The sequence below is a fragment of the Callorhinchus milii genome, unplaced genomic scaffold (genome assembly GCF_018977255.1).
Source record: "Callorhinchus milii isolate IMCB2004 unplaced genomic scaffold, IMCB_Cmil_1.0 Scaffold21, whole genome shotgun sequence".
NCBI classification, from domain to species: domain Eukaryota; kingdom Metazoa; phylum Chordata; class Chondrichthyes; order Chimaeriformes; family Callorhinchidae; genus Callorhinchus; species Callorhinchus milii.
Window position 1 is genome coordinate 8,509,644 of NW_024704762.1, and position 27,492 is coordinate 8,537,135.

At 45.9% G+C, this 27,492-nt stretch overlaps 2 protein-coding genes across 2 annotated transcripts in view; one reads left to right on the forward strand and one right to left on the reverse strand.

Moving 5' to 3' along the window:
- ano8b (anoctamin 8b) overlaps nt 1-13,867 on the forward strand; it is a 29,625-nt gene extending 15,758 nt beyond the window's left edge. The window contains exons 9-18 of the mRNA XM_042342867.1: nt 419-571; nt 1,159-1,285; nt 2,025-2,080; nt 2,489-2,563; nt 3,067-3,222; nt 6,852-7,556; nt 8,405-8,596; nt 9,184-9,315; nt 9,457-9,567; nt 9,845-13,867. Of these exons, the coding sequence (XP_042198801.1) occupies nt 419-571; nt 1,159-1,285; nt 2,025-2,080; nt 2,489-2,563; nt 3,067-3,222; nt 6,852-7,556; nt 8,405-8,596; nt 9,184-9,315; nt 9,457-9,567; nt 9,845-10,540 (2,403 nt within the window). The 3' untranslated portion in view covers nt 10,541-13,867. The remainder of the gene's footprint in view (nt 1-418; nt 572-1,158; nt 1,286-2,024; nt 2,081-2,488; nt 2,564-3,066; nt 3,223-6,851; nt 7,557-8,404; nt 8,597-9,183; nt 9,316-9,456; nt 9,568-9,844) is intronic.
- A 6,509-nt stretch (nt 13,868-20,376) lies between these two features.
- On the reverse strand, nt 20,377-26,252 carry dda1 (DET1 and DDB1 associated 1). Its single transcript, XM_007898855.2, has 5 exons — nt 26,170-26,252; nt 23,191-23,271; nt 22,756-22,807; nt 21,757-21,818; nt 20,377-21,299 (listed from the first exon to the last, which is right to left on the reverse strand). Exons 1-5 carry the CDS (start codon nt 26,170-26,172, stop codon nt 21,189-21,191), a joined length of 309 nt encoding a protein of 102 aa, XP_007897046.1. The 5' UTR covers nt 26,173-26,252; the 3' UTR covers nt 20,377-21,188.
- Nucleotides 26,253-27,492: the final 1,240 nt, after the last annotated feature.

Consider the following 27,492-nt stretch of genomic DNA (forward strand, 5'->3'; position numbering starts at 1 on the left):
TAATGGTTAGATAATTACCGTGGGCAATTGGCTGCCGCATTTCGCCAACAAAATACACAGTCGATTCATTTTATAGTGTATCCTGTGAAGCGCTTTGAGACATCTCAACGCCATGATAAAGAGCGATATCAAATGCGAGGATTATTATTATTGTTATTAGAATATCCTATCGGGCAAATGTCTATCCGTATTTTTCATCAGTCTTCCAACGCCGGTTTATTTTTGTTTTGGCAAATCTGACTCCATTCTATAACGAGCTAAGTGCAATCTAGAGCGACTTTGATGGATTATTATTGCTTAAGTGTTTCAGAATATGATTCAATGTTTGCTTTACTTTATCGCAACTGGAGTTTGGCTAAGAACTGAAACGCTGCTATGTGTAATGGACAATAACCCTTCTTTAACCTTGCTTTTGTAGGGCGTCAAGAGAGTGAGCCCGGTGACGGGATGCGAAGAGTTTCACTACCCACCTTGGAAGCGGAGATTATTCCAATATTTTGTCAGTCTTCCTATCTGTTTCTTCTGTCTGTGCTTTGTCTTCCTGACCATGTTAATCTGCTTTGAGCTGCAGGTGAGTATCAGCCACTTGAACAAGCAGAGCGTTTCCACAGTTAAATAGCGCCTCGCAAGCTTGGTGACTTGCAGTATGCTGTGAATTGTACTATTGTTTTGTACATCCATTTACCAACGCTCAGAGTTACAGGATTGCAGAAGTCTTGGAACAGAGTTGCCCGGCGTTTCGCCCACAAATGTGCAGTCAATTCACTTTACAGTGCATCCCGTGAAGCGCTTTGAAACGTCTCGAAGACGTGATAAGGCGCTATATCAAGTGCAAGGATTATTATTATTATTATCAATGCAAAGCTGACCTGCGAATAGATTTTCAGAGAGTCATCGGCGCAGTGTGTTACACAATAGACCTTGACCACTGTAACCTGGGATCAGGTCTAAACCCAAATGATGAGTGAATGTATCTTCCATCTGTTAGGTGAAATGATCCTGAACCTTGAATTAAATTAATTTAGCAGATCTCAACTCAGTTTCTTGTGGATTAGAATAGATAGCTCCATGAAGGAGCTTCTGGCAGAACAGGCTTGATGTAATGAATGTAATCTCTGCTCCTCTACTCCAAATGTTGTGTTTTGTATTTTCTTTCAGGAATTTGTGTCCAGTATAAAAGAATTACCACGAGTAGCTACTTATTTTCCTAAAGTCCTTCTTGCTGTTGTGGTGACAATTCTTGATGATGTTTACAAGAAAATTGCCTATTGGTTAAATGACTTGGGTAAGTTTCTGGGTGGGATTAGTTAGGGCAGGATCCCAATTTGATTTACAAAAATTATTTCATTAAAGCCAAACACGCCTGTAATCGTTTAGCCCCAGGCCTAACTCGGGAACCATATTTCGTGACTAACTTGTGTTTCTGAAGTTTTTTTGCTTAGAATAACCTTTCATTCCAGAAATCTCTAATAGAATGGAAATAATAGAGAAACCTGTTCTGACAAATCTCCTCCCAGCATGTTTCCTATTAAGGCCCACACCTATCCCACTAAATTGTAAGATCAGACCCACTATATCCGGTCACATTTACACTGAAGGACAAATTGCTCACTGCACAAATCCACCCAAACTCTTGCACCACAGCACACGCTCTCAATCTCTTTGTCTCTACGTTCAGGCTGCAGCTCGAATAAAATAGGAGCATTACTGGATGCCTTTTGTCAGACCCAGAGCTCGATAGAGGACAGGATGGGTTGGGGCAAGGATGAGGTCGTGGCTGAGTGCCCATATTTGCTACGTTGCAGATGATTGTAGTCTGATATGCCAAGACAGCAAGACAGCAGGGCACAGGTTCATTATGTGTGAAGGGCGTGTTTAATGAGGAACAAGACTCGGGAGGCACAGAAAGGGGCTCCATACTTTGGGGATCTATCAATGTCTGTTTTTAAAACAATAGAGGAGGTAACATTAGAGCCAGCTGCTGTCCGTGTCTGAATCGTGCTCTCGTGTGATTTGCTTTCCAGAGAATTACCGCATACAGAGTGCCTATGAGAAACATCTCATCATCAAAGTAGTTTTGGTGAGTGTTGGTGGGCTGCGTTTGGACTCAGAAGGTGGGCCTTGTTTCAGACATGAATCTCCCCATTTGGCTCTCTCGTGACTGTTTAGGAATGTGGCCATAATGGACTCCTGGGTTGTAAACCTCCTGTGGAGTCTTGCAAGCGAGAGGACCCGGGTTCAATTCCCGATAGGGCAAAATCTTAGGTTTCCTTACTCCACATGCACCTGTTTACTTAGCAGTAAGTAGAAACCCGGTTGTAAGTCAATTGGTGGATTGCTTTCTGGGGGTAATAATCCCTTAAAAAATAAATAATAATTTGGTCACTCAATCCACGACTGTTTGTGCGACACTGCTGTGCACAATTGGATGCCAGGTTTCGCCCACAAAAAGGACTCACTAACTAACTAATTCCTCTTTCTGCTCCAGTTTCAGTTTGTAAATTCGTACCTTAGTCTTTTCTACATCGGATTCTACCTCAAAGACATGGAGCGTCTTAAAGAGGTAAGACTTTGCAAGGCTGCTTCACCTTGCAAAACCAGGCGTAGAAGTTGGTCAATGGGACAGAGAAATTAAACCCAACACAATACTTTCAGTTACGTCGCTTTACATGAGAAGAGGGCACAGGTTTCAGGATGTGAAGTGCAATGTTCATGAAGTGCAAGGAAGCGTTTCTTTACCCAGGGGGAAATAGACACCTGCATTGGATCACCAGGAAAGGTGTTAGGGCCTAGGACAGTGGACTTACTTAAGAGGAGGCTTGATGGGAAGATGGCGTTTGATGGAAGGATGAGATCAAATGAGCCAAATCTCATCTGAATCCTTCTTGTTATTCTGTTATAAAGAAGGTGACTGACAGTTAGTAGCAGACGTAAAAAGGGACGTTGAGTGTCATGCCTACAATCAAAGGAACTCATCTACACTTGCGCATCTCTGCAACTCACTGACTTCTTTCCATTCTTTATTTTGCTCATGTCTTCATTTGTCTTTCTCTTCCTTCTTCGCAGATGTTGGTAATCTTCTCCCTGTCCAAAAGCCTTGCGCGTCAGATAAAAGACTCCCTCTTCCCCTACATTATCCTCAAAATATATCTCCTCATCATCCTGAAGCGAAACGGGATCATCAGGAATTACTATCACTGCATTCGGTGGTTCCGGTGCAAAGTACAAATGGCCTCTTTCTGTGGCTGCTGCATGCTATAGGCTAGAGGCAAGTACAAGGTTCAATCTAGGCAGGAGTATCTGAATATATACACACTCATACACCACTTTTCTTCCCCTGATCTCTGGATAGAAGTTGACTGGCGCACACAATAACCTAATGCTCCAAGAAAACCTACTTGTTCCCTCTGGCTTCCAGCGAAGGAACATGGTTTTGAGGAAGTCCGCGCCCACAAAATACACAGTCACTCCACTTTAAAGCTTATTCTGTGAAGCGCTTTGAGACGTCTCAACAACGTGATAAGCTGCTATATCAAACGCAAGGATTATTATATAATATTTATTTTTTACAGTCGACCTTTGCTCGATCACGAGCAGCTAAACACTGGTTAAGGCGACATTAGTGTTGCGTTTTCTCCAGGAAATGCTTGGAACTACATGCAGAGTCACGAGACCTCAATTTGGACTCGGGTATAATTTGAGAGGAAAGGCCTAGAGGTGACAGATAAGGACAACAACACACAATCAGCTTCTAACAGGAAGACTCGACACTTTGCCTTAAGATGTTGCAGAATTGGACAAAAAAATCTCCCCAATTCAGTCTTGAATTGGAACCCGATTGATCTACGAATGGCAGATAAGACAGATTCCAATGGAAGACTGGATTGGGAGAATTTTAAGAATCTTGAAATTTTAAGACCAAGATCGATTTGCAAGCTAAGACTAGGTGGAATTCCGGGCCTCGGCTGATTATAAATGGAGTTGTCCGACTTGTGGTTCAGTTGAATCCCATTCCTTTACTAGAAACGCATGGAGAAACACCCTCACCTCCTCACCTCATCTTCAGCTAATACTAGATTGAACCTTGGGGGTGTTTGGTGCATGGGGCCACTCACTTTTTTTTTGCAGTGTGTGTCAGACCGTATAGATTGTGAATTCATCTGTCGGGTGAGTGTAAAAAGGTGGAAGTGTGACGGACTGAGACCGGCGCTGAGGCTGACGAGGGAAGCATGTCCTGATGCCTCTCCTTAGCTAGGTCACGTGTGGGGGCTGCAGGCTTTATGCTGGGACGACACTAGGTTTCAATGGAGAACGCGTATCAAAGTGTCCGGTAGCATTCAGAGAGGGCAAATCATTCTTGCATTTGGGCTCTACCCGTCAAAGACTAACACAAATGTTGGCATCTGCCAGACTGGTACTTTTGTTGCACGAAAGAGGATGAGGCATTAACTGTGTGCGTTTGGGTCTGTAGTGTGAGACTGAGCAATGCTGTGTGTGCCTTAGTGTGTGCCTTAGTGTTGCACCCCGTCGTGCTGGGAGCTGCAATACAGAGAGAATACGGGGTTAACAGCGGGCCGTTGAGTATGTGATGCATTCATTTAGAGGACAGATCAAAGAATGACGTAAAGGCTAAATCGAGAACCCCGCAGCTTTATTTACAGTATTTCTGAGCAGAATTTCTCACAAAGCGGTGTTCCCGCGGGGTCGGTTGAGGGGGGGGTGGGGGGTGATGTATTTTCAGCTTCCAGACGGAGTCTCTATCCGCGTCGCTCGGATTTCTCAGTAAGGAAACCCGTTAAGAAATATTGCAAATCAGGCCACTTCGAGAGTGCAGGTTCTATTTCGGGAGGTAACTGAGATGGAAAGGGGAGGAATGTGTAGACATCGGGGTGAGGCTTTCTGCTGATCAGTAATTATTGTAAAGCTTAGCAGCTTGTCTGCGGAACAGGATTCCTATTGTAAACGAGCAAAGTCGTTATGTTGTTCACCAGAAGCAAAATAACCTCCCACATCTGAGATAATGATCGAGCTCAGGAATAATAATACATCCCCACCCTGGGTACTTTCGCAGCGATCTAAGAGCAAAAGCGACGCCAGAATGTTTTTTGTCTCAGAAATAATTGACTGCAGACTTGCATCGCTCCTCTACCTCTCTCTCTCTCTCTCTCTCTCTATCTCTCCTCTATCTCACCTTCTCACTTCTGTGACATTTACTTAACCCGTTCCGGTTCAGTTGCTCACAGCGAGTTAGCAGGTTGATTCAGCGATTCATTTTGTACAAATAATGCAGTGATTTCTCAGTGTAGTATTCTGAGCACAAAGGCGACGGTAAAGCAACTGCAATACTTTTGCATTGGAGTCTAAATTGTGGCCATTCCTTAAATGGGATTCCTTAATAAGAGGTGTTGGCCTGGTTCAGTTAGTCACCCTCTTGCCTTTGAGTCAGAAATAATCCACTCCCCATGTTAGAGCTTTGGCTGACACTCCAATGCAGTGCTGGGGAAGCATTGCATTGATAGAGATGCCGTCTTTCAGATGGGACGTTAAACCAAGGTTCCTTTCCGCTGAACTATGCCACCGTACAGAAAGAGAAGGGGAGTTTCTCCCAGCGTCCCGGCCACAAACCCCTTCAGATAAAATGGGTCAGTTACTTCATGGCTGTTCGTGGGACATCGCTGTGCACAAATTGGCTGCCAAGTTTGCAAACAAAATACAGTCACTGCACTTTTCAGTATATCCCGTGAAGCGCTTTGAGAGACGGTTTAACAACCTGATAAGACAATATATCAAATGCAAGTTATTATTATTCTTCTCATCAATATTATTAAGAAAAATTGATCCCACGGGCTAATAATAATAATCCTTGCATTTGATATATCGAATCGTTCAGACTTCTCGCAAAAGGCACTTCACAGAATATGCCGTGAAGTGAATTGACTGTATTTTATGGGCTGAGACAAGCGGCTGAATAGAGAAGGTCGTAACTTTTGCTGTGTGTTCAGAGGGACTTTTATTGGAAAGGTTCTGCTTACAGTCACTGCGATGAAATATTGCTGTCAGGGCAGTGCTGGGAATGTAATGCACTTGCAGATATCAAGCTCCGCGCTCTGTTACTGCAGTGCAGTCAGGAAGTGAGTGAGTCAGCTTTTCAGCCGAGGGGGAAGGGGAGAGGGAGAAATGTCAATTCCCATCTCAATCTGTCCTTAAATACATGATGGATAGAGAGTGAAATACGCTGCTGGGTAAGGGAGAAGCACAGAGGCATCCAGTCTGCAGCCCGGAGAAACCGTGGGCACAATGTACTGTGATTTACGCCTGCTTTGAATTCAAATGTGTCACTTCTGCAGCGTGTGTCCGCTCCAGCTCTCGTCCCGGCTCACAGCCGCACGCTGTCTGCTTTGGCAATGTGACCTGAGTCAAAATAATACAGCTACCTGCTGGGCAGTCAGCGCTGACACACACAGTGTGTCTCTCTCTCTCTCTCTCTCTCACCCACACACACAAAGAGTCAGTATTGTCTCTGCTGTCTCAAACACATCACACAGTTAGTGCTCTCTCTCTCTCACACACACACAATGAGTGCTGTCTCAAAACACACAGTCAATATTGTCTCTGCTGCCTCATACCCACACAGAGTCGATCACAGGCAGTGCTGTCTCATACACACGCACACACACATACACACACAGAGTCAGTGCCCATAACAGCATTGATGTGCCTGAAGCCGCTGCTTGCGTTGCAGTCGGTGCCTGTGCCCGGGCTGGCACCAGGGAGAGCCTGCGTGTGGCGAGGGAGGGAGGGTGTATGTGAGCAGCTGCTCACTCACTCTAGTCTGGTCTCTCTCTCTCCAGATGTTGGCGGCGCTATTGATCACCAGGCAGATTTTGCAGAACATCAAGGAGGTGATGCAGCCACTGCTGTACGAGAAGTACAAACAGGGGCACCTGACGCTGCAGACCATGTGGAAGGTGCTGGTCAGTATCTTCAAGTACTCGCCCCACGTGGAGAGGGCGAGTCCGGGGGACGAGGTGGAGGAGGGGGGGCATGTCCCGGGGGAGGGGTCGAAGCGGGAGAAGAAGTGCATCAACGGGGGCTGCGGGGTGCCCGAGGAAGAGGAAGATGAGAACGAAGAGGAGAGGGAGGAGGAGAACGTATTGGACTGCGGGCTCCGGCTGGCCAAGAAGGTGAGCTTCGCGGGGAACACGGACAAGCCGAGCAGGGAGGACAAGGAGTGCGAGATGGACGCCGTGCTGGAGAGCGTGTTCCTGGAGGAGGGCAGCCCCATGATGATGGAGAGAGGCCCGGGCGGAGACATGGTCTTCCAGCTGTGCGAGGACTACGAGAGCACGAGGTCCGAGGGCGAGGCTGCAGAGGCAGCCGCGGATGGCAAGGAGCTGGGCTGCGCCCTGCGGCACAGGAGGAGGATGACCAGCGAAGGGGACGCGGAGGCCCCCGAGCCCGTGGCCAACAGGCTGTCCTGGATGGACCCCCCAGAGGAGGACGGGGACTCGCCCCTCACCCAGGCCGAAATCGAGAGCTGTATGCAAAAATACGAGGTACCTCGTCAACTCCCACTTCCCCCTTCACCCCACCGGGCTTTACACCTGAGACACCGTGATTTTAATTGGGAGTGGGGTGGTGGATGGGGGGGGTGTCAGCCGGGCATCTGACACACACGGAAACCCGTCTCCGCGCTTTTAAGAGTCTCGAAACCCAACTGAGAATTCTTTGCGTATCCCACCTGCACGTGGAGATTCCCGAGATGGGTTGTTGGAATGGAACGCGCTGAAGCTCTCTCCCTGGAGGGAGGCCCCTGCTTAACCTAATTCCGCAAAGTATTAGGCACAGGTTGGTGAGAGCCAAGGCTTAGGGGGTGGGGGCCAGAGTGTGCGTTGGGGGTAACTGCTGGAGTCTAACCAGCTTAAAACCACACAGCTCCGCCCGTTGATATCTTTACACGCACATCCTCACGGTCATCGCCGTTACACAATCAGTAAAGTCACTTTTACTTAAATACTTTTCTTCCAATATTCAGCATCTGAAACGTGCAATTAAACAATGCTCTGGAATGGAAACCCTTTCCCCCCTCCCCCCCCCCCCCCCCCCGCCCCACCCCGAACTGACCAGACCCCTGGTCACTTTCGCCCTCTGTAGGTGAGAAGCGGTAATTTGATAGAAGTGAAGGCAGACATCAAGTCTGTGCTGATACTACAACAACAACTTGCATTTATATAGGGCCCTTCCCGCGGGGTAGAGTTCCGGAGCGCTTGACAGTGGCGGAGTCTGACCCCAAGCCAGAGGGTTGGGGGGTGGAAGGGGAAGGTGAAGGTATCATCTCCTCATTGAATAACTTTGGTGAAACATGTGGAATATTGAGCACAGTTTGGGCATCGCTTCTTCTCAGGACACCTTCCAGGATTATCAGGAGATGTTCATTCAGTTTGGCTATGTGGTGCTCTTCTCCTCGGCCTTCCCCCTGGCAGCTATGTGCGCGCTGATCAATAACGTGATCGAGATCCGTAGCGACGCTTTCAAGATCTGCACCGGCTCCCAACGGCCCTTTGGGCAAAGGGTGGACAGCATTGGCCAATGGCAGGTAAGAGAAAACAACCTGACTGATACCTGTCTTCATTTGTAATGTGGTTACACCATACTGATTCACAGCGTCTTCGTAATGTACGTAGGAACTGATATTTTATAATAATAATAATCCCTGCATTTGATATAGCGCCTTACCACATCATCTCAAAGCGTAGATGGTAAAGTGGACTGACTGTATTTTTGTGGGTGAAATTGCGCACAGCAGCGTCCCACAAACAGTCGTGGATCGAGTGACCAATTTAACTTTTTTTTTGTTGTTTCCATTTTTTTGGAGGGATTATTCCCTCCCCGTAAAGTGATCCGCCAATCAGCGCACAGCCCGGGTTCTTACTTACTGCTAAGTAGACAGAGGCGTGTGGAGTAAGGAAACCTGCCTAAGGTTTTGCCCTGCCCGGGAATCAAATACGGGTCCTCTCGCTTGTGAGGCGAGTGCGCTAACCTCTAATGCTATGGGACTCCATTCTCTGCAATGTCCACAGTGCCTGCTATCCTCTGTAATGCACACAGCACAATCTATTCTCCATAACTACCTACGCCTTTTGTGTTTTGCCCCTTTGCTCCTGATTTACTCTCTTTCCTCAGAACGTGATGGAGGCGGTGGGAGTCATTGCGATCATCGTGAATTGCTACCTGATCGGCCAGTGTGGGCAACTGCAGCGCTTGTTCCCCTGGCTCAGCTCGGAGATGGCGGTCATCAGTGTGGTGATCCTGGAGGTAAGAATGTTTTTCCCGGCCCCTCCCAAACCCACCGTCAGTGAGGAGGAAATCAGAGAGTGTTCCAGTGATGGGCTGAGTGGTGTATTGGAGTGGAGGGGTGCTGGGGTATCAGTGATGGCTCTCTCTCTCTCTTCGCAGCACTTTGCCTTCCTCCTGAAGTACGTGCTCACCAGCGCAATCCCCGACGTACCTGCCTGGGTGGCAGAGGAAATGGCCAAACTGGAATACCAGCGTAGGGAGGCCTTCAAGGTAAGGTTTTCCTCGAGGACGTTCTGGTTTAATTTCCTTTTCGCTCACTCAGTGTCTTTTCCACAGGCCGGAGCTAACGGTGGCCACTTGCTTTTCGAACCCGGGTCCTCTCGCTTGCGAGCCGAGCGTGCTAACCACTACACTACGGGACTCTCAATAAAGTAACACACACCCCCCCCCATTGCTGCGCCGATGTGTCAGCCGAGACTGTGAGATCAAAGTCCCTACGTGGGGCTCGGACGCACAACCTCATACCTTTTGCTTTCTATCTTCTCAGAAGCACGAGAGGCACGCGCAGCAACACTACCAGCAGCAGCAGAAGCGCAAACAGCGGGAGGAAGAGGAGAAACATCGACAGGAACAGAAGGAACATAACCAGTCCAGGAAGGACAGGGAGACGGGAAAGGAGGAAGGGAGAGGTTCGGGGTCTGAGCACGCTCAGGAGAAAGGTCACGGCAAATCCAAGTCGTCCAGCGGTTCTTCCCAAACGCTGGAGAAGCCCAAGCGCCCCAGCTCGCTGCTGGCCTCCAACAACGTGATGAAACTCAAGCAGATAATCCCGCTTCAGGGCAAGTTTCTGTCGGGCAGCGGCGGGGCAGCTAACTCCGCCAACTCCACCACTGCAAAGTCTCCTCAGTCACCCACCACGAGCGAGAGCAAACTGCCGGGGTTCCTGAGCTTCAAGTTTCTCAAGTCGCCGGCCGACGGGAAGAAGGAAGCAACGGCCGAGAAGGAGAAGGAGAAAGTTCAGTCGCCGACCAAGCCCTTTAACCCCGGGAAGCTTTTCAACTTCGGGAAGTCGGACATAAGCGGAAACAACGGCGCAAACACATCGCAGCCCAAAGCCAGCGGAGCGTTTGAGAGCGGTGACAAAGCCAGCAGCAAGTCAGACCTGAACGGACTAACGGAGGCAGCGAGCGCTGAGGAGCCCAGCGCACACTTCTCCGACGAGTCCAACAGCCCCAAACGTTAACGCATTATACTCAACAGAGGGCCACGGATGGCACAATCTTCAAGGGCTCCTCGGGAGAGTGGAGACTGGGCCAAAGCATCGTTTAAAGGATTTTTTTTTTTTTTAAAAAAGAAAAGCAGAAGAAGTTCCGGTTTTAGTTTTTAAGTAATAACAATCTGCAGGGATAGAGATCTGTATCTGGAAACAAGGTTCTCAACGTCTTTATATACAGTGTGTAGTTTGGTGCAAACTCCTTGCTTTTACACCCCGCAGCCAACGCCAGGAATTTCTGGCACTGACCTCTGTTTCCCTCCCCACCCCCACATCACCAATTCCCCCTCTCAGCTTATACTGGAGTGTGGTTCAATGGGCGCTGGACGCTTCTCACTACCTCCCTGCAGTGTCATTGTGTCGGGCCCATGGACAGCTAAGAGTCAGGAAGCCTATTTGAGCGTTGGAGGTGCGAATAAGGACATGGCAATTACAGTTGATCCCGATCCTGTCCTCACTCAATCTCAAAGTTTGTGCACTTGCCAGATGAGCAGCCAGCCGCAGGAAGTTACCCCTCTTCTCCTCTCCCTAGCTTCAGATTGCTGCCCCCCCCACAAGAGATCAACATATTAAGTAAGCACAGGTCAAGCCAAGAACATTCCTGGTGTGTTCACCTCTGTTTCCGACAGTGTACAATTCTGTTGGCCATTGGGAGGGAAGCTCTTGACTAATTTACTTCAATATTTTATGACAATGTTTTTAAATAACCCTTTTCCTCCCACCCCTTTCCCCACACCCACAGTTTTGAGTCACATCGATTGACAGTGGCAGTTGACATCGCTCTGCAGAATCTCACCAAATCCGTCCTGATAAACTCAGCAAAAAATAGATGAAAATCAACGTAAACGCTTTAGAATCATCGAACGGCACATAAAACAGTTGCAGAGGTCACCGCAAAGATGCCCAGCCAATAAGAGGCTTTAGAGGAGAGAGATTTCCTCATCACAAACTGTTTCCATCAAATACAGTTTTAATGGAGTATCTGTCACCTGATTACCTACATCTTCAAGTCCTGTGTCTTACTGATTTTTGTCTCGCTCATGTCCCACTGTCTCCACTGCGCTCAGCACACCTGTCCAGAAAGGTAAGGCAAATTAAAGGCAAACATTAGTGAGGAGAAATTAAATCTCAGTACTATTGTAAGGAATAGTAACAGCTACTAATGAGACAAGGCCATTGAGTCTTTGACACTCGACAAACATTCCCAAAGCTTATTAGCTTTGTGCCTCCTGGCCTATCACTACCACTCAATTATCTCCTGACCTAACCAGCTAACTCTCACCCCATCTGTGTATATGGTGAATTAGGTTTCTCTGCTGTATATGTATAGATGTATATATGTATATAATCGGATATAATCTTCACTGCGCCAGGAAACTCTTTCAACATACATGGATAAACAAGTTCCAATCTGGATGTGAATAACTTCTGCATACGGCTGGGATCTTCATTCAAATTATTATGTGTAATTATTCAAATTATTCGAGTGTAAAACTGAACGTAACTTGCCAAAACATTCACTACTTGACTTGACTTGACTGCACTGGATTGTGAAGCTCTTTGAGACATTTCGACGTGAAAAGGAACGGGTACAAAAGCAAGTTCTTTCTGGAATGGCTGATCTGTTGGGAGCGACAGATGGCAATGTGTCTGTTGAGTTATAAAAGACCCTGTTCAATATTCTCCAAAGAGAAAGGATTGAAGAGGACCCTTTGCAGTAGATCAGTCAGGCTGCTTGGCTCCAGAGTTCAAGGGTCCTATTTGAGACACAAAGTTTAAGAATAAAGTCCACGTTTAAGAATTGCCTTCCAACGTGAAGATGTGCTGAAGATATTATTATTGGAACCAAGATGGCTGCCACACCCTTCATTTCAATGCAGAGCTGCTTTGGAAGGCTATTATGTATTTGTCACACTTCAGTCTTCCTGCCTCAAAGAAAAGTAAAATGGTCGGTCGTTCAGTATTAGCGGCTTTGTTTCCCACTGAACAGGAAGCTGAGCGTGTTGATTTGATGAAATGCTCAGAAGGAAATTGTGCCCTTTCAACAAGTAATCTCTTCGAAAACAACGAGAGTCAAAGTTAAAATGTTTTCAGCAACCCATGCTCTTTGGATAATCTCCTCTACTTACCTTCTCTCCAGGAGACTTGAGTCAACCCATCTCTGGTTAAACATAGTCCCACCGTAGTAATCCTCTACTTGAAGATTGTGTCCACCAGCCAAAACTTTCCCCTTGCATGAGATGATGAGATTGCACTATTTCAAATGAACCTGTTCCTAATCTTCCTTCATATATATATATACATATATATACATATATAGAGGGCTTATTATTCAAGGCAGGGAATGGTTAACCTGCATTTTAACAGTAGGTGGTTGAAGCGCCTGGCTTTACAAATACAAACTTTTGTTTGACTGGAGTATGGGATCTTGCCAAGCCATCCTGAAATCTCTTTGACCTTCCTGTTTTACCTCTCTGTGTCGATACTGTTTCCCTGTGTACATTGTTTGTTTAACGTATTAACATGACATTTTTTTTTGCCAAAGCATTTGAGGTCCAAGCAATGCATGCAGCTGGTACGACTGGAAAGGATGAAGGGTGAAGCTACCTCCAAGGCCCTGTTAGCAGCAAATTCCTAATCATTTCCATTCCATTTCCATAGGTTGCCTGTTTTTCTAAGATTATTTCCATAAGGCTTTGACCCAACGAGCAGAATGTACTGGAATGATATATTATCTTCCCTTATTTATCTCTTTTAACAGGAACTGAATATAAGCAACCAATGTTGCTTATATCGTGTATTGAAGCCATTGATTAGAGCCTATTTGCGGACACATATTTGGTGTCTCTACGCTTTTCCTCATTGACAGGTTATCAATATCTTTTTTTTAAACAATATTTTGAATTGTGTGACCATGCGATGGAATGGACTTCCGCTGTTAAAGGCTGTGAACTTCTCCCATAAAGTCCAACTTGTGGGTAATGATTGATTTCCTATCAGTTCACTAGCTGCAGGTGCTTGGAGATAACTGACTGAATCCCTGCAGAAATGACTGACTGCTAAGATTGGCTTAAGTTCATAGCACTCTCATCTCTGTGAAAGAAGGTCACAGGTGCACATCCCAAATCAGGACCTGAGCTTATATCCCAGGCTGACACTCCAGTGCAATCCTGGGAGAAGTGCTGCGTTATCAAAGGGGTGCTACCTTTAGGAATGAGATGTTAAATGGGGATTCTGTCTGCATGTTACAAGTGAAAGTTAAAGATCCCGTGATAAAAGAGAAAATGAAAAGGGAATGGCTTTTCTCCTGGTGTTCTGACCAACAGTCCTCCAGATAAGTTGCTTGTTTGCCTCACGGTTGTAGGAACTTGCTTGTGCAAGCTGGTGCCACGTTTGCCTACATAACAACAACAACAACTTGGATTTATATAGCGCCCTCCACGCCGGACGGCGTCTCAGAGCGCTTCACAATAATGGATCCCGGGGCCGAGCCGCTAACTAGACTTGCCAATTATTATAAAACACAAAATGTTTCAAGTTGAGAAGCCGTTATGATAGTTCCTCTACTTTCACAGATGTTAGGCTTTGAAGTGAGCAACAACAACAAATTACATTTGTATAGCGCCTTTCACATCGGGAGGAACTCCCAAGGAGCAAAGCCCCAATCTAGCCTCGTACCAAAGAAATGACCAGAATTCTGCAGATTGCCAATGATTGACTGACATGGGAAACGGAAATGTCCACTTTGTGTAGGAAGTGTTACTCTTAGGTTGAGTATAAGGTACTTTGATGGATCAGAACAGAATGAGCTTCACAGTTTTCACTTCCAATGCTACTGACACAGTCACCAGTCTCCCCAATCATGCACATTTTCAATCAGTGACATTACTCATCTAATGAAAGCAAAACTCCCCCTCCCCCCAAAAAAAAGTATTAGTAGAGAGGTTTGTTGTTTAAAAGGGATTGGTTGCAATCTCTACTCAATTACCATCACATTGGTAGTCATGACGACCGATTAGAAATGGTCCCTGAACATATAGGATAAGTCATGGGGATAAAAGCCCTTTATACTGGTGAAGGGGGTGTACATTGCAATGTAAAAGCCTCAGTAACATGTGATTTATTCACAATACACACAGTATTCCTACCTTTAACGAGAAGATTCATTGAAAATCTTTGAAGCTGCTTCTGAAGTCACTGTGTCTTTTCCTTATTGGTGTGTGAGAGTGCCGTATTCTATCAATCTCTCTCATTTTGTTCTATTGGTTTCATGAAATCAGGCTCCTACTGGTCGGCTCAATTGGTGAATCACATTCACATCAATCAAGCAATGTCCTGGATTTGCTCAATCATCATTAATGTCCCATCAGTTGTTAAGTCCACTTTCCTCTCCATCTTGTTGAGGGCTCGACTCCTGGCAGCTGAGGTTTTGTTAAGTTGCATTTAGACAGCGAATAAATTCTACACCCTTTTGCAATGTAAGAGTCAACCGTTCCGAGAAGAAACACGGTTACCAAAATTTCCTTTGCAAAAAATGTCACTAAGTTGATTTCCTAAATTGATGCACCACAGTGTTGCTGCTTTAACTCTCGAGTCAAAGGTATTTTAGAATATGGGGGAGGTAGTTAGCTCCAAGGTGTTCAGCATAAACCCCTGTGTGGTTGTGTGCACATCAGGTCAATCTCATGCAAACTCATTGAAGTAGTCTTGAACTCTCAATGATCATTTCCCACTTTTCCATCATTTGCTACATAGTGGTTTGTGGATATCTCTCCATCGTTCAACATTTGGCTGCATGACCATGAAAGTTAGAACTGACAAGAGTACTCAGTTCATCTGATTGATAGGTGCAGTCACTTGTATCCAGATGGAATGCAATGGACAATATACAGTGGCACCGTTTACAACTGAATATTGACCCACTGAACGGTTATTCGAACAAAGTGATGCAGGTTAATGCAACGTCCACCCTCAATGCCGTTCCCAAACCTCTCCTTGTCCTGATGAGGCTAACGAGGGAAATCAGGAAGAAAGGTCTAAAAGACATCAGTACTGAAATGTTCTTTTTAAAGTGAGTTGACGATTATATTTTCTGCCATTATAATCCCCCCCCCGCCCCCAGCACCACTTACAAAAGGTTCTGGTTTCTGATAGTTATCGGGGAACCTGTTATAATTCACCCATTGTGAATATCTGGTGGCTTTAACACAGAGTCTTTGTTACCTCAGTTTCTGACCTTGGTATGCCGATAGGATCGTCTTATTAAACTGATCCAAGTTTTCTGCTCTGGGTTCCTGTGCTCAGAAAGGAGCCATCGGTGAAGTGATGAAATTGTAAATGGAGGGAGGGTATTTATAGACTCATTGACATGGAAACAAGGTATTTGTGAATCCTGCCTCCTCAACATCGTCTGTTCTCCTGTTTTCTTGATGTTACGAGGGATCCAACGGGTTTCCTTTACATGCAAAAAGGGTTCTATTTTTTCCTTTAATTTATTTTGTCATATTTTTGTAATGCTGCATAAAACAATTCAATAAAATCAGTGTACACAGAACCAAGAGGTGTGTTTCCTGCCCAAAAATAAGAAAAACAACACAACATTCATTTATATAGAGCTCTACAGGTAGTGGTGGAGCATGACACTGAGCCAGGCAAGTGACTGTAGGAATGGTCAAAGAACCTTGCAATGTGCATTGAAGATGGGGAAGTCGGGAATGAGTAAGAGAATTACTGGAGTAATCCTTTACAATGCAAGTTACTGGTTTATTTCAAGAGGACATTATAGTGTCTCAATGTGGCTGGCAGGGCAGTGTGTATATTTTGTAGCTGTGTCAGGCTGCGCTTTAAATACATTTGCAAATGCTCCATCTGACAGCACGTCGAAAACTGAAAAGCTCAGCAGAAACTCTAAAAGGGAAATTATGTTTTTTTCTTTAAGAAAAAGAGAGCAAGATTTTACCCATCGCTGGATTCAACCTATTCAGGAATTACGGTGGTCCTCGGCAAATACTGTGATGATGTCCCTAGCCATAGGCCCAAAGAAACACTGCTGAGCCCTGACTAGTCTCAATGGGAGACCTTGCCTTGTCCCAGGCCTTGCATTTCTCTGTGCGACAAACTAAAACGACAGCAAACAGCAAGCAGGTGAAAGAGGAAAGCCAACCACAAAGGACAGACATGAAAGCCCAATTATTCACTCTAACAGCTACCTGCTCAGCTCTCCACGTCCCCACCTTTCATTTCAATGTTACATCACCGACACCCCATTTATCATCAGACCCGGGAGATCAGAGCAGGCTGGTTGCCAAAATCCTGGATTGACTGGGGCAGGACTGCTGCCAACATTCTGGTTGCGTTGTCAACATGTGACATGGCCACATGAGAGTGATATGGATTGAATAGATGTTCGGGGTAGGAGAATGAAGCTATAGCTGCAAGGGAATTGCACGCAGCTTCCAATAAGGGCTCCCATCAGCATAAGAACATTGCATCAACACTGGGCTGGAAACCACTGTAACAAGGACAGTATAAATAGTATCATAGAATCATAGAATTATACAGCACAGAAGGAGGCCATTCGGCCCATCGTGCCTATGCTGACTCTTGAAAGAGATATCCAAATGAATCCCACTCCCCCCCTCTCTCCATAGCGTTGTAAATTTGACCTCCCCAAATAAGTGAACGCTAGCAGGGCTCAAAACCAGCGCCCACTGCATTGCATCGATTCCTGAAATCACACAAGTCTTAACTGGAGCAGAGTAAAGCATCTTTGCGATTGTGATGGGGATGGGAAGAGGAGGATTGCCGGTACTGGAGTAGAATGTTCCTCCCCTTCCCGAACTCAACGCCACACCTCAAACTTGCAGACCAGAGCTGTTTTGTGCTAACAGTCTGCCTTCATTTTTATATTTAGAAAAGCACCGTAGTGCAGATAAGTGGGTCATTTCCAGTCTCCTTACCAGCCTGTCAGCCTGCGGTCCCTAATCCGACTGACCATTCCCGTGTGTGAGAGTCACAGTGACTGGCAGCATGCTATTTGACTGTGAGAGGAATCACAGCTGAGCCTAATCCTGTCCTCGCCTGACCTCCAGAAACTCACTCGCACTTTGCAGTAAGTTTAACTGAACAGCAATCCCAGGCCAGGAGGTGCAGAATTAAAGCGTCCCCCACCCTAAATATTTTCAGATGAAATTCATATTAACAATAGCAAGGGTGAGGGGGGGGGGGGGAGCGTTGAGCTACAAACTCCACAGCTTTGATCAGAGCAGCTTACACATGATTTGGCCCACGAATCTACAGTCAATTCACTTTACTGTACGATCTGTGAAGCGCTTTGAGACATCTCGAAGACTTGATCTGTCGCTATATCAAAGGGAAGGATTATTATTATTATTATCAATGAGGATGTAAACAGCTTTGCCGTATAAGAAAATGGAAAACTAACCACCTTATTTTAACCCAAGGTGAACTCGGCTGTTTTCCTACCCACAATCAAGAGATCAGATTAAGGCAGCTCAATAAATGATTGTCGAAGTCTGAGAATAGAAGGCGAAGGAATGAATCACGTAGGGATTGGTTTCCACACACATCTTGTTTCCCATTGGTTAAAGGTTCACTGCCGAAGGGCTTTCCTAAGTTACTCATTACTCTTACAACACTTTCTTGGTTGGTGTTTTTGTTCTAAGACATGCAGCCAAGTACTGTGAACAAACAGATCAGGAAATCTCAAGAGTCCTTCAGATATCACTACTTCGAAGATACCAAACGGACGTTACCAGCAACACTTCACAGCCATTGAAGGACAGGGCCACATCTATATTCCTCCTCCCTTCCCAACATGGCGGTCATGATTAAGAGCACCTTTGACTAGATGATAGGGCGTCGCTTCTAGGCTATTGACCATAACACCCCCACCCAAGGCAGGTACCAAAACTTGTGATTAGGAGTAAGATTGGTGTAGGCAGTCTAATAGGACACTGTTCATTTCAGCTAGGGATTGCCTCTCCCCCCCCTTGCTCAATAGCAACACACCTCTTCCAGGAGCAAAGCCAAGTCCAACGTATCAACTAAGATCATGCCAGACCTGAGATTTCATTGAAATCTTTTCCTTCTGGTAAGGATCAATTTTCTTTCACAATCTCAACAGAAAGAATTGCACGTCCAGCACCTTGGGATGTCCTCCCGACATGAAAGGCGCTGTACAAATGTCAGTTGTTGTTGTCGGATTGTTTTTTCTGCTCAGGATAATGTCAAGCTTCAGCTGTATTCCTCAACACAGGAAGTTGGGTCTGGAGCAGAGTTGGTCTTGGCAATGCCTCCAATCAGCTGTGCTCAGCCTGGGCTCCAATACTGCCTTAGAACAGGAATCGGGAAGGCACGTGTTCACTTTCAGGGCAGTGTGACAACCAATTGCCTTATTTGGTTCACCAGAAATAAATCAATCTGGTAGCATTTGAGAACTGATGAGGATTGAAACAGAGGTCAGCAACAAAGCATTGTCCTGAATGGGTGGAGTGCCCTGTATATAATGCAGCAGGTCAATAACTCTCCCCACTCTTCATTGTGATTCTCTACTAATAAGCGAGGCACTAGCAGCTTGCATGGCAGGAGTTCTGGTTATATAAAAGAGCTACAGCAAGGGAAGTGGGTGTATCTGCGAACCTTTATATACAAGGTACACAAGTGTGTGTATCCAAAGGATATACCTCGCAAGTGAGAGACCTGGGTTCAATTCCTGGCAGGGTGAAACTTTGGGCATGTTTCCTTACAGCACACGCCTGGTAACAATCCCTCAAGAAAAACACATTAACAAATTTGGTCACTCAATCCACGACTGTTTGTGGCACGCTGCTGTGCGCAACTGGCTGCTGTGTTTCGTCCACAAATATACAGTCAATTCACTTTACAGTATATTGTCTGAAGCGCTTCGAGACATCTCGAAGACGTGAAAAGCGCTATATCAAATGCAAAGCTTATTATTGTTGTATTAAAAGGTGTGGGATAAACAGAAAAGGGTATAGCAGTTATGAGGTGCAATTAATAGTTATACAGCAAAAAGGGAAATTATATGAAATTTATCGTGAAGCTGGATTACTGGATCAACTGTCAACATACTCCTTGTGGTGGGGGGAGTGGGGGGAAAGCTATAAGCTAAAAATACCAAACAGCTCTAGCATTTTCTAACCGACTTGTGGACCACATGACAGGCTCACTCTGCTGGCTCTGGGTGGGGTTCCAACCAGGCTACACAGCTCAGTCACGCCCGTCCTGCCTGAATTAACCCACTTGAGTCTCCCCCTCGCCACTGGCTGAATATGGGGGATATTCATGATCAACAGCAGCATGCAAAAGCTCTCTCTACACATCAAATACATTAGTTAGGCAACTGCACCTCACAGTATTATGAAATCAGGTGAGGTAATGTCTGATCTCTAACCCGAGATGTCGTCATTTATATTTGAGACTAGTTTAAAAAACAATAAGATAGTTTCTATATCAGCCCCACTCCTGCCCCCAAACTCGCTCCCTCCCAAAATCTCTAGGGTCCTCCCATTGATCAGATGCTTTCTTTTATATATACATTATATATGCATATAAAAAAACAGTCCTAATCAATTATACAGACCGTGTCCTTAAAGCGAGTTACCACCTCAACACAGCATAAAAACCTAAATTGAATCCACTCCCCTCTCCCCACAATACACTATTATTATACATAAAGTTTTCTTTTTAAAAGTCTAAAATACTGCAGTGTCATTGGTTCTGAGGGTAAGCTCAGCTGATGCCAACTACTGTTCCCAAAATATGGGGCGGGGGGGAAAAAAAGAACTTTTAATTTTGAACTCTATAAACTCGCAAGGTTTATTAAAATCAAGCACAGCCATCACCGCAGAAACCTCAAAGGTCCTCTTGTTAGTCAAGGCTGCAATTGGCAAAGGCGATTCAATCCATCCACGCTACTCCGCAGAACACATGCCTAAAGAATCACCAAAGCAGCTTTTTTTTAAAGGGACCAGTTCTCCTTTATGGTGAGGGCATGGGGTAATCCAACAGTGGTGACATTTGTTTTACATTTGTTTTTTTTTTTAAACACAGTTTTTTTTTCCTGCAAATTTGTTTCGGAAGTTGTGCATCTTGTAGTGAAGAATTCATTCATCCACATCAAATACGCTGGGAATATAAACGACAAGTGATAGACAGGTGGAGAAACGAGAGTGCGAGAGAGAGAGAGAGAGAGAGAGAGGTGGAGAGAGTGCACGCAGAGGTAGTAACAAGCTGTTGCTGGCAAACAGTGGGTTACAAGTAAAGCATTCACTGTACGTGCCCCTGTGTGTTCCTAACTGCAAGGTTCAGACTCCCACTCTGTTTTAAACTTTAACCAGATATCCAGCACGGACTCCACAGTAAAGCCTGTAAAGAGACCAACCGGTCTATCACTAATCGGAACTTGTTTGTGGCAAAGGGTTTGGTTCAGTCCGCCTCACATACCCCCTGACCACAATTTTACACGGAAATAAATAAAGGTGCTCCTATGATATACAAATGACGGGCCGCATGGTGGAGACTGTAAGACATTACATGATGAGAAGGGAAGCACTTGCATCGGGTCGACAGGGAGCTAAGTGTCTTCAATCATGTCTTGGCTGTCTGTCCTGGCGATCTTCCGTGGTGGCGCTGAGCTCTCGCCTTCAACTTCCACCTGCTCCTGATCTCTTTTCTTCGCTGCATTCTACAAAGAGATCAAAACGTTTCAGTGCGAAATACAGTCCGAGTAAGACAACCAACGCAAGCACGCAAACATTTGAAGCGGAACAATGGAAAAGGTTAAGAAGGAAGAACAATAGACTGGGATTTGAGTAAGGCAACTACAGTAGAGACGATACCATCAGCACAAACAACATTTATTGCATTTATGTACAGCCCTCCAACTCAACAATAAACTCAATAGATGGAATAGTCTTCTCCTGTGCTGTAATTTCTATAAATCTAGGTTAGCTCATAAATCAAAGCAGGAAAGCTCCACGTAAAGAGAAAGATGGGTTCAAGTTTTGGGTGAGAGCTTTCATCAGAACCCTCAAAGCATTAACCTCTCTTCTCTTCCACAGACCTATAGACCCGCTGTACATTTCCAATCTTTTGCATTAACTGAAGATTCCCACCAATTCTAGGTTTGGCTTTAAGCTCACCTTTTTGTCCCATTGCTGGTGGAGGTACCGCAGCAAAATGTTGGTCTTTTCTGTTACGATGACTGTGAAATGCAAAGAGATTAAAACGTGAAATTATTGAGGAACAGTTTAATGCCACGGACTTTAATTACATTGTACATTTGGCATCATCAGTGCTACTGGGATAAGTAGGAGCAAATTTAAAAAGGTATTGCTTTCATATTTGAAAGCTATTTTCAGAACATTTGTGCGTGGATGTGATTGGAGGATGATACTGAACTCAGCTACAGGATCTCTCGCTCTTATCCCGGACACACTGTCTCGCTCACCCTTTAAAAGAAGCAGATTGGGCAATGCAGCTGTGAGGGCTGCAGTATAAGTCAAAGGCAGAACAGGCTTGATGGGCTGAATGACCTCCTCCGGTTCTCCTATCAGTAGAGCGGAAGGAGAACTGGAAGGGAGTAAGGAGAAAGGAACTATTCCTTGTTTAGGGCAACTGATAATTACATGCAAACAATTATTTTCTGTGGTAGTATCGTGGCTAGATTTAAAAAAAAGTTTGTAACAATTTCAGGTTTTATTCAGAAGCCACGACAACAACACCTTGCATTTATATAGCTCCATTCAGGTGAGGAACATCCCAGAGTCCTTCACATCTTCTAATTATAACAATTGAATTTAATATAGCAGCTTAACATATTGAAAAGTCACAAAGTGCATCACAGGTAAACCTTAACAGGTAACTGTTGTCAAGTGTGACAACTTTATATTCATAAGACAAACTCAGCAGCTGTTTTGTGTATGTCAGGAATCCTGCAATAAGCATTTCCAGTGAATAATGAATGTATCTGTTTGACAGGATACCAGGAGAAACTCTCTTCTTTGTTCATATAGTGCCAAATAAGAGATTTTATCAAGGTCAGATTTTTACAGATGATTAATGACAAGCTCAGATGGTATTTTCCCTGGGCATTGGGGGAAATCCTCCGATTCTGAATATTCTACACTCTGAATACATACTCTGTTCCGATGGGTATTCTCGCGTTGGCAGGTACACCGACGGTCTTCTATTCTGCAAGAAAATACTTCATATGAGTCTTTCGCAGTCATTTAAAATCTGTTAACTGTAATATCCCAGAGTTGACTCCCTGCTGCTCCCACTGTGGCAGGCTGGGATCATGGAACTGATATTCCTTTGAGCTAACACAAGTGTGATTGCTGTGTGCAATCCTGCACCACCTAAAGCTTGTCAAAGGTGTAGGAGGGCCTTCCCACTCATTCCTCCAAGTAAATAATTTGATAAAGTAAATGGAAAATGACTCTTCCCTTTTGCAGCTGAATCCAGAACAAGGAACATAATCTCAGAAATTAGAGTCAAGCCAGCAGACACCCTGTCAGCAACCCCTCCCCCACTCCATCACCCAAAAAAAATTGGCTGAAGAGAGAAATACTCACCGAGGCTTTACAGACAGAATCGGCATGAAACCTGCTGAAATTGCTTTCGTTATAGACTGGCAAGCCCTTCAGGAAATCCGCCTGTAACCAAACACAACAGTCAGGAGCACATTTGTTTCAAGAAAATCTCCAACCAAACTACATCCTCCGCAAGCAACAAAGGGAGAGGATTCAGCCTGGAATGACCAACCACAGATTCTTAGCAGCTTGGAATTGGGGAGGGTTGAGGAAAGGAGGGAGCTTCAGGCCGCCAGCACTCGGACAATGTGTGCTCGATGGAAAGTGGGCGAAATAAAGCAACGCTAGCCAGTGCCAAGCTGGCAGCAAACTAAAGGAGGGGATAAATGAAGGGTTTGAGACAATACAATCTCTGGTAAGGCAGGAGGTTGAGAAGGCAGTAGAATTGTGATGAAGCAGTGGAAATCAATCTGTCTCTCCCTCCTTATGCCTCGGATCATACAGTAGTTATGTATGGGCCTGACAAGCTGCTACTGAGCAACCTGGAGACAGACTGATCGATCTTATGACATCAAAAAAGCTTTCATCTCTTTTTTAACATACCAAGGTCTCTGACACACAAACATTTATAATAACTGGGGAAGTTTTCTTTGAACGCAGAAAATGATTGAACTATGAAGTTCAAAATCAGAATCCAAATATCTTAACTATAGAAACTACGGTGTAATAAAAATGCAACTTTCCAAAACGTTGAAATTAAGCCAAACCTAAACTCCTCAAATTAGATTAAAAATATCAGCGTTACTGGAGAGTTTCCATCCCTATCGCTTGTATGACTCAGTCATGCACTTGGCTAATCCCTCCAAATAATAATAATCCCTCCAAAACCAAAAACAATAATAAAAAATGGTCATTTTCAATCTACGACTGTTTGTGGGACATTGCTGTGCGCAATTGGCTGCCGTGTTCGCCCACAAATATACAGTCAATTCACTTTACAGTGTGTTCTGTGAAGCGCTTTGGGATGTCCTCCCGATGTGAAAAGCGCTATATCAAATGCAAGGATTATTATTATATATTATTATTATTACTGGCTGTGCTTTCAGACAATGAGTCTTTTAGAAGCAAGCCTAGGAGTCAACAACATGTTGAGCTTGAACCTCCATCCAGGATAACACTTTGAAGTGTTTTACAAAGACTAGCAAGAGGGAAGGCTTGATTACTATAATAATGTAATAATAATAATCCTTGCATTTGATATAGCGGCTTATCATGTCGTTGAGACATCTCAAGGCGCTTCACAGAATATATTGTAAAGGGAATTGACTGTGTATTTTGTGGGCAAAAATATGAAATACTTCTAGGGAAATCTCAGCTTTAAATAGAAACTTTCTGGGTGACAGTTTACCCCCGTAAAGCAAGGCAGATTCACTCCTAAGAGTAAAACAATCAAAAAAAACCACTTGGTTTTTAAATCACTCCTGACAGATAAGCATGGTGCAGATCACCAAGAGATTAGCATCTTGCAGCCCCACCTATCACATACTCACTAACATAATTGTAACATGTTTGCAAGACAGACCTAACTGCTAAATTCCAATCAAATTAAAGTAAAATAACCAGGATTTATATTTCAGGTGCCTTAGACTTAACCTTCGATCCAGCAATATCCCACGCACTCAATGCAACCCAGTGACTCTAGATTTACAGCAGTTCAGCTCACACCTTTCCACGTCCGTACAATAAGCACTGGCAGAATAGAGGGTCTGTAAAAGCTTCAGCGTAGTAGAACCCCTACCCATTGTGTGATTTTTTTTTGATGGCTATGATAAAGAGATTTCCAAGCAGGTTCTGATACGCACTGGAGACAACCCTGGTCTTCCTATCGTCAACCTAGACATCTTTTACTTACACCTCTGACTGAACCCAAACACCCCAGCCCCCTTACACCTCCCACCGAGGCCCCCGGGTGAATCCCATAGCTCAGGCTTTCCAATTCACACCTCTCTGCTCTGCTGACCGCCTCCCCCTCTAATAATATAATTTTGGTTACTCTATCGTTAACACATATTTTACAAAAATCCATTCAGCTCGGGCTGCAGAGTATTTATTAAAATGTACAGGATTCCGATTCTGAATGAACACGAGGTCTGTCATGAGTTGTTTTGCTTTTGATGACGACGATAATCCTTACGTTGGATACAGCGCCTGATCGCGTGGTTTGAGACGTCTCAAAGCGCTTCACAGGGAATATTGGAAAGTGTGGTGACTGCGTATTGTGGGGGGGGGGGGGGGGGGGGCAAAAAAACACGGCAGCGGTGTCGCGCAAAGCAGGCGGCGGGTTCAGTGACCGGATTTTTTTTTTTCCGGGTGTGGGGTCGTTAGCCCGGGAAAGCGAGCCACCGATCGACCAACAACCGGGGGGGGGGGGGGGGGGGAGAGAGAGAGGAGAGAGGGGGGGGAAGGGAAGGGGTTACTACTTACTGCCAAGTAAACAGAGGGTCTTATGTTCTGTGGCAGTGAATCCCAGTCATGAACCCCCCGTAGCCGCTGCTAACAGAAAGGCTGCTCTGGGGGGGGGGGGGGGGGATGGGAGTCTGTCTGCGGGGCCTCTGCCCCCGAATCTCCTCTTTCAACCTCCCTTCCCCCAACCCCTCACTCCTCTCCCCCTCTCACCCCCAACCCTCGTCTCCCCCCCCCCCCCACCAGTGCCTCTCCTCCAACCCCCCTCCCCCAATCCCAACCCCAACCCCAGGCTTCTTCCCTCCCCTCAGGCCTCTCTGCCCAACCTCCTCCCTCCCTCTCCTCCTCCTCCTCCTCCTCTTCTTACCGTCTCCTGAGCTCCATCGCCCCGCACTCTAACCCCAGGCCTCTCCCAATCCTCCTCCCCCTCCTCCGCGGCCTGTTCCCTCGCCCTCCCCTCCCCGAGGCTCACACACACACACACTCCCCCCCCCCCAACCCCCACCTCGAGCCGCCACTGAATCGCGTCGAAAAGCCCCGGCGGCGCAAAACACCTACCATCTTCCCCGCTCCGCATCACTCTGCGCCTCACACTAACTTGGGCGCCGACCGCCCGCCTCCCCGGCCGCCGCCTCATTGGTCGGTTTGGAGCCCACGGCCGGAGCGCGTCCTCCGATTGGACCCGACGCCCGTCACTGATTTCCGGCACTTCCGCCCGGAGGTTAGGTTGCGCTCACCCGACGGCAGTTCCTGCGGGCCACGTGATCGCTTGCCGCCCAGGCATTGGTGTCCGCGCGGCGCACCCTGGGCGTTGTAGTTCTTTTCGGACGAAGACCGGCCTCCGGGTTGATCGGAAGAACTACAACTCCCAGCAGGCGTAGCGACTCCACGCCAGGTCTCTCTCCCCCCCCCCCCACCCCTCCCCCCCCATACTCATTAAATCCCAGACTCCCAACAGCTGGTCAGTCTCGGATTTGTTGTGCTTTGAGGCCAAATGTGGCTGATGTCACAGATAATATTCCTTACGCTTGATCACAGCTCCGATCACATCTCAAAACGCTCCCACCGCTCATCGCTGTGACGTGTAGTGACTGTGCGCTCGAGAGGCAAATCTTAAGGCGTTTCCAATGACGGACCCGAGCGTCCGCACGAGGAACAGACGCCGCGCAAATGTAAGTTATTGTTGCGGTGCTGTTACCAGGGCCTCCCGGGGGGGTGAGCTCCGAAAAGGCAAATATAACGATCAGCAACTTACAATTTTTATAGCGCCCTTCGTGCGGGGTAGGGTCCCGGAGCACTTTTAACATAAAGTCATTGTAGAAAACAGTCCTGCTATTAATAGCACTTTATTGTACATTACAGATTTATTCACGTCCTTAGTAAGGTTGAAGCAGTAAAACTTCTTGCGAGTCTTGTTGACTGCCTTGTTCAGTATTCAGGCACCTTCCCTCCGGGGACCCTGTGTTTTCATTGCTGTCTGGTTCATACGGTGAGCATCAACATTCCCCTCAGCACTCCCATATTACAGGACAGCCCACCTGAAGCTGTGCTTGGACACCATTTGGGGCATTAAAACCTAAGTGAAATGAGTTGACTGTATATTTTGTGGGCGAGACACGGTAGCCAATTGCACGCAGCACTGTCCCGCAAACAATTGTGGATTGAGTGACCAATTTTTTTTAAATATATATATTTTTTGAAGGATTATCCCAGAAAAGCGATCCACCAATCGACCCAACAACTGGGTTCCTACTTGCTGTGAGTTAAACAGAGGTGGACTTTTAGTAAGGAGTAAGGAAACTTGCCTAAAGTTACGCCCTGCCCAGAAATGATATTTAATCGAAAGAATTCTGGTACCATTGCCTTTGCTGTGGAGCAAAC

Excerpts from the sequence above, each read along its gene's own strand:
- dda1 (XM_007898855.2), bottom strand. Across the intron at positions 22,808-23,190 it reads ATTCTGTCTGTAAAGCCTCG|AATAGAAGACCGTCGGTGTA; the intron begins GTGAGTATTTCT and ends ATTTTCTTGCAG. Across the intron at positions 21,300-21,756 it reads ACCAGCAATGGGACAAAAAG|AATGCAGCGAAGAAAAGAGA; the intron begins GTGAGCTTAAAG and ends ATCTCTTTGTAG.